This window comes from Oncorhynchus keta, chromosome 9 (assembly GCF_023373465.1).
Source record: "Oncorhynchus keta strain PuntledgeMale-10-30-2019 chromosome 9, Oket_V2, whole genome shotgun sequence".
NCBI lineage: Eukaryota > Metazoa > Chordata > Actinopteri > Salmoniformes > Salmonidae > Oncorhynchus > Oncorhynchus keta.
In genome coordinates this window covers 5522748-5528969 of record NC_068429.1, presented here as the reverse complement: position 1 = coordinate 5528969, position 6222 = coordinate 5522748, and the positions used below count along the sequence as shown (strand labels likewise).

The window sequence follows — 6222 nt, the reverse complement described above, 5'->3', positions numbered from 1 at the left end:
CATGTTTTTTTCCCCCTTGAGGCCACCATTATCAGCAAGATAATGATACTTTTGCAAAAGAAAAACGGCAAAGGACCACACGCCAAAAAATGGACCAGTTCTTCTGGCATTTGCCAAAAATGCCAGATGGCCAGTCCGCCCCTGCATCACCATTATCACCACAACGAGACAGGAAAACATCTCAGAAGAGCACAATGTCAATAAGGGGGAGAGAGGAGAGTAGAGAAGGGTGAGAGGAGAGCAGGGAAGGGAGAGAGGAGAGTAGAGAGGGGAGAGAGGAAAGTAGAGAGGGTAGAGAGGAGAGGAGAGTAGAGAAGGTAGAGAGGAGAGTAGAGAGGGGAGAGAGGAGAGTAGAGAGGGGAGAGAGGAGTAGAGAAGGTAGAGATGAGAGTAGAGAGGGGAGAGAGAAGAGGAGAGAGGGGTGAGAGGAGAGCAGGGAAGGGAGAGAGGAGAGTAGAGAGGGGAGAGAGGAAAGTAGAGAGGGTAGAGAGGAGAGGAGAGAGGGGAGAGAGGAGTAGAGAAGGTAGAGAGAGGAGAGTAGAGAGGGGAGAGAGGAGAGTAGAGAAGGGTGAGAGGAGAGCAGGGAAGGGAGAGAGGAGAGTAGAGAGGGGAGAGAGGAGAGTAGAGAGGGGAGAGAGGAGAGGAGAGTAGAGAGGGGAGAGAGGAGTAGAGAAGGTAGAAACGAGAGTAGAGCTCTGGATAAGAGCGTCTGCTAAATGACTTAAATGTAATGTAAATGTAGAGAGAGGAGAGTAGAGAGGGGAGAGAGGAGAGGAGAGAGGGGAGAGAGGAGAGTAGATAGGGTAGCGAGGAGAGGAGAGTAGAGAGGGGAGGAGAGTAGAGAGGTGAGAGAGGAGTAGAGAAGGTAGAGAGGAGAGTAGAGAGGGGAGAGAGGAGAGTAGAGAGGGGAGAGAGGAGAGTAGAGAGGGTAGCGAGGAGAGGGGAGAGAGCAGAATAGAGAGGGGAGAGAGGTGAGTAGAGAGGGTAGCGAGGAGAGGGGAGAGAGGAGAATAGAGAGGGGAGAGAGGTGAGTAGAGAGGGGAGAGAGGAGAATAGAGCGGGGAGAGAGGTGAGTAGAGAGGGGAAAGAGGAGAGTAGAGAGGGGAGAGAGGAGAGTAAGAGGGGAGAGAGGAGAGTAGAGAGGGGAGAGAGGAGAGTAGAGAGGGGGAGAGGAGAGTAGAGAGGGTAGAGAGGTGAGGAGAGAGAGGAGAGTAGAGAGGTAGAGAGGAGAGTAGAGAGGGGAGAGAGGAGAGTAGAGAGGGAGAGAGGAGAGGAGAGAGGGGGAGAGGAGAGTAGAGAGGGGAGAGAGGAGAGTAGAGAGGGGAGAGAGGAGAGGAGAGAGGGGGAGAGGAGAGGAGAGAGGGGGGGAGAGAGGAGAGAGGGGAGAGAGCAGAGGAGAGAGGGGGGAGAGAGAGGAGAGTAGAGAGGGGAGAGAGGAGAGTAGAGAGGGGGAGAGAGAGAGAGGAGAGTAGAGAGGGGAGAGAGAGAGAGAGAGGGGGAGAGAGAGAGAGGAGAGAGGGAGAGAGGAGAGGAGAGAGGGGGAGAGGAGAGTAGAGAGGGGAGAGAGGAGAGAGAGAGGGGGAGAGAGAGAGAGGAGAGAGGGGAGAGAGGAGAGGAGAGAGGGGGAGAGGAGAGTAGAGAGGGAGAGAGGAGAGTAGAGAGGGGGAGAGAGAGGAGAGAGGGGAGAGAGAGAGTAGAGAGGGGGAGAGAGGAGAGGAGAGGGGGGGGAGGGAGAGGAGAGAGGGGGAGAGAGCAAGACAGGAGGTTGTATATGAAAGAGAGGAGAAAGGGGGAGGGGGTAAGCTGAGGCCTGCAGCTCCAGAGATGTGGTGGGGGGAGGGAGGGAGGGCCCCAGCTGGCAGTACAACCATGAGTTTCAGCATAATGTCTTGTTGTGCACAACAGCTAACTGGAATAACTGTAAATATGCAGCATGCTACTCACACACGGATAGTGAAAAGTTTCACTGTCACGTCTGAATTTACATAATGATACTTATCCATTTAATTTATTCATTGGAGAATAAACGTCCTCTTGGATGAGACAGCAGATCAGCAGCTTTTGCTCACAACAACAGGTCAAATGTTAAAGTCGCTGTTTAAGGTCAAGCCTGTAGTAGAGAGGAGAGTAGAGAGGGGAGAGATGAGAGTAGAGAGGGGAGAGAGGAGACTAGAGAGGGGAGAGAGGAGACTAGAGAGGGGAGAGAGGAGAGTAGAGAGGGGAGAGAGGAGAGGAGAGAGGGGAGAGAGGAGAGTAGAGAGTAGAGAGGGGAGAGAGGAGAGCAGAGAAGGGAGAGAGGAGAGTAGAGAGGGGAGAGAGGAGACTACAGAGGGGATAGAAGAGAGTAGAGAGTAGAGAGGGGAGAGGGGAGAAAGGAGAGCAGAGAAGGGAGAGAGAAGAGTAGAGAGGGGAGAGAGGAGAGTAGAGAGGGGAGAAGGGAGAGAGGAGAGTAGATAGGGGATAGAAGAGAGTAGAGAGTAGAGAGGGGAGAGAGGAGAGTAGAGAGGGGAGAGAGGAGAGTAGAGAGGGGAGAGAGGAGAGTAGAGAGGGGATAGAAGAGAGCAGAGAGCAGAGAGCAGAGAGGGGAGAGAGGAGAGCAGAGAGCAGAGAGGGGAGAGAGGAGAGCAGAGAGGGGAGAGGGGAGAGGGGAGAGAGGAGAGTAGAGAGGGGATAGAAGAGAGGAGAGTAGAGAGGGGATAGAAGAGAGTAGAGAGTAGAGAGGGGAGAGAGGTGAGCAGAGAGGGGAGAGAGGAGACTAAATCAAAATCAAATCAAATTTATTTATATAGCCCTTCGTACATCAGCTGATATCTCAAAGTGCTGTACAGAAACCCAGCCTAAAACCCCAAACAGCAAGCAATGCAGGTGTAGAAGCACGGTGGCTAGGAAAAACTCCCTAGAAAGGCCAAAACCTAGGAAGAAACCTAGAGAGGAACCAGGCTATGTGGGGTGGCCAGTCCTCTTCTGGCTGTGCCGGGTGGAGATTATAACAGAACATGGCCAAGATGTTCAAATGTTCATAAATGACCAGCATGGTCGAATAATAACAAGGCAGAACAGTTGAAACTGGAGCAGCAGCACAGTCAGGTGGACCGGGGACAGCAAGGAGCCATCATGTCAGGTAGTCCTGGGGCACGGTCCTATAATAATATAATAATAATATATGCCATTTAGCAGACGCTTTTATCCAAAGCGACTTACAGTCATGTGTGCATACATTCTACGTATGGGTGGTCCCGGGAATCGAAACCACTACCCTGGCGTTACAAGCGCCATGCTCTACCAACTGAGCTACAGAAGGACCATATGGCTCAGGTCCTCCAAGAGAGAGAAAGAAAGAGAGAATTAGAGAGAGCATATGTGGGGACTAGAGAGGGGAGAGAGGAGAGCAGAGAGGGGAGAGGGGAGAGAGGAGAGTAGAGAGGGGAGAGAGGAGAGTAGAGAGGGGAGAGAGGAGAGCAGAGGGGGGAGAGAGGAGACTAGAGAGGGGAGAGAGGAGAGCAGAGAGGGGAGAGAGGAGAGTAGAGAGGGGAGAGAGGAGACTAGAGAGGGAGAGAGGGAGAGCAGAGAGGGGAGAGAGGAGACTAGAGAGGGAGAGAGGAGACAGAGAGGGGAGAGAGGAGAGAGAGAGGGAGAGGGAGAGAGAGAGAGAGAGAGAGAGAGGAGAGTAGAGAGGGGAGAGAGGAGAGCAGAGGGGGGAGAGAGGAGAGTAGAGAGGGGAGAGAGGAGAGCAGAGAGGGGAGAGAGGAGAGGAGAGAGGGGAGAGAGGAGACTAGAGAGGGGATAGAAGAGAGTAGAGAGGGGAGAGAGGAGAGCAGAGAGGGGAGAGAGGAGAGTAGAGAGGGGAGAGAGGAGAGTAGAGAGGGGAGAGAGGAGAGCAGAGGGGGAGAGAGGAGACTAGAGAGGGGAGAGAGGAGAGTAGAGAGGGGAGAGGGGAGAGTAGAGAGGGGATAGAAGAGAGCAGAGAGCAGAGAGGGGAGAGAGGAGAGTAGAGAGGGGAGAGAGGAGAGCAGAGAGGGGAGAGAGGAGAGTAGAGAGGGGAGAGAGGAGAGCAGAGAGAGGAGACTAGAGAGGGGAGAGAGGAGAGCAGAGAGGGGAGAGGGGAGAGAGGAGAGTAGAGAGGGGAGAGAGGAGAGTAGAGAGGGGATAGAAGAGAGTAGAGAGGTGAGAGAGGAGAGCAGAGAGGGGAGAGAGGAGAGCAGAGAGGGGAGAGAGGTGAGTAGAGAGGGGAGAGAGGTGAGTAGAGAGGGGAGAGAGGAGAGTAGAGAGAGGAGAGTAGAGAGGGGAGAGAGGAGAGCAGAGGGGGGAGAGAGGAGACTAGAGAGAGGAGAGCAGAGAGGGGAGAGAGGAGAGTAGAGAGGGGAGAGAGGAGACTAGAGAGGGGAGAGAGGAGAGCAGAGATGGGAGAGAGGAGAGTAGAGAGGGGAGAGAGGAGACTAGAGAGGGGATAGAAGAGAGTAGAGAGGTGAGAGAGGAGAGCAGAGAGGGGAGAGAGGAGAGTAGAGAGGGGAGAGAGGAGAGTAGAGAGGGGACAGAGAAGAGTAGAGAGGGGAGAGAGGAGAGTAGAGAGGGGAGAGAGGAGAAGCCTGTAGTATGTATGGAACAAAATCACTAGAATAGGGTTGCAACATTCCGATAAGGTTTTCCAAGGTTTTCCAGAAATCAAGGTTGGAGGATTCCTGGATTTCCTGTTTATTCCATCTTGTTTCTGGGAATCTTCCAACAAGGAAAACCTGGGAATTTGGGAAGGGGTTACCGGAATGTTGCAATCCGAGACCTGAGTATGACATCATCTGCTTTCTGCTGCACCCCTCCCTAGGAGGAGGGGATCCAGAGTCTCTCTATGGGAGGAGGGGATCCAGAGTCTCCCTATGGGAGGAGGGGATCCAGAGTCTCTCCCTAGGAGGAGGGGATCCAGAGTCTCTCCCTAGGAGGAGGGGATCCAGAGTCTCTCTATGGGAGGAGGGGATCCAGAGTCTCTCTATGGGAGGAGGGGATCCAGAGTCTCTCTATGGGAGGAGGGGATCCAGAGTCTCTCTATGGGAGGAGGGGATCCAGAGTCTCTCTATGGGAGGAGGGGATCCAGAGTCTCTATGGGAGGAGGGGATCCAGAGTCTCTCTATGGGAGGAGGGGATCCAGAGTCTCTCTATGGGAGGAGGGGATCCAGAGTCTCTCTATGGGAGGAGGGGATCCAGAGTCTCTATGGGAGGAGGGGATCCAGAGTCTCTATGGGAGGAGGGGATCCAGAGTCTCTCTATGGGAGGAGGGGATCCAGAGTCTCTCTATGGGAGGAGGGATCCAGAGTCTCTATATGGGAGGAGGGGATCCAGAGTCTCTATGGGAGGAGGGGATCCAGAGTCTCTATATGGGAGGAGGGGATCCAGAGTCTCTATATGGGAGGAGGGGATCCAGAGTCTCTATATGGGAGGAGGGGATCCAGAGTCTCTATATGGAGGAGGGGATCCAGAGTCTCTCTCTAGGAGGAGGGGATCCAGAGTCTCTCCCTAGGAGGAGGGGATCCAGAGTCTCTATATGGGAGGAGGGGATCCAGAGTCTCTCTTCTAGGAGGAGGGGATCCAGTCTCTATGGGAGGAGGGGATCCAGAGTCTCTCTATGGAGGAGGGGATCCAGAGTCTCTCCCTCCCTAGGAGGAGGGGATCCAGAGTCTCTCCCTAGGGAGGAGGGATCCAGAGTCTCTCTATGGGAGGAGGGGATCCAGAGTCTCTATGGGAGGAGGGGATCCAGAGTCTCTCTATGGGAGGAGGGGATCCAGAGTCTCAATATGGGAGGAGGGGATCCAGAGTCTCTATGGGAGGAGGGGATCCAGAGTCTCTCTATGGGAGGAGGGGATCCAGAGTCTCTATGGGAGGAGGGGATCCAGAGTCTCACTATGGGAGGAGGGGATCCAGAGTCTCTATGGGAGGAGGGGATCCAGAGTCTCTCCCCTAGGAGGAGGGGATCCAGAGTCTCTATGGGAGGAGGGGATCCAGAGTCTCTCCCTAGGAGGAGGGGATCCAGAGTCCCTCTATGCGAGGAGGGGATCCAGAGTCTCTCTATGGGAGGAGGGGATCCAGAGTCTCTCTATGGGAGGAGGGGATCCAGAGTCTCTATATGGGAGGAGGGGATCCAGAGTCCCTCTATGCGAGGAGGGGATCCAGAGTCTCTCTCTAGGAGGAGGGGATCCAGAGTCTCTCTATGGGAGGAGGGGATCCAGAGTCTCT

General features: G+C 54.3%; 1 protein-coding gene across 1 annotated transcript in view; it reads left to right on the top strand.

Moving 5' to 3' along the window:
* Nucleotides 1-20, top strand: part of LOC127931875 (uncharacterized) — a 33653-nt gene extending 33633 nt beyond the window's left edge. Inside the window, exon 2 of the mRNA XM_052526016.1 lies at nucleotides 1-20. This exon is cut by the window's left edge and continues 1420 nt beyond it. Within this exon, the coding sequence (XP_052381976.1) occupies nucleotides 1-20 (20 nt within the window).
* The last annotated feature ends 6202 nt before the right edge of the window (nucleotides 21-6222 follow it).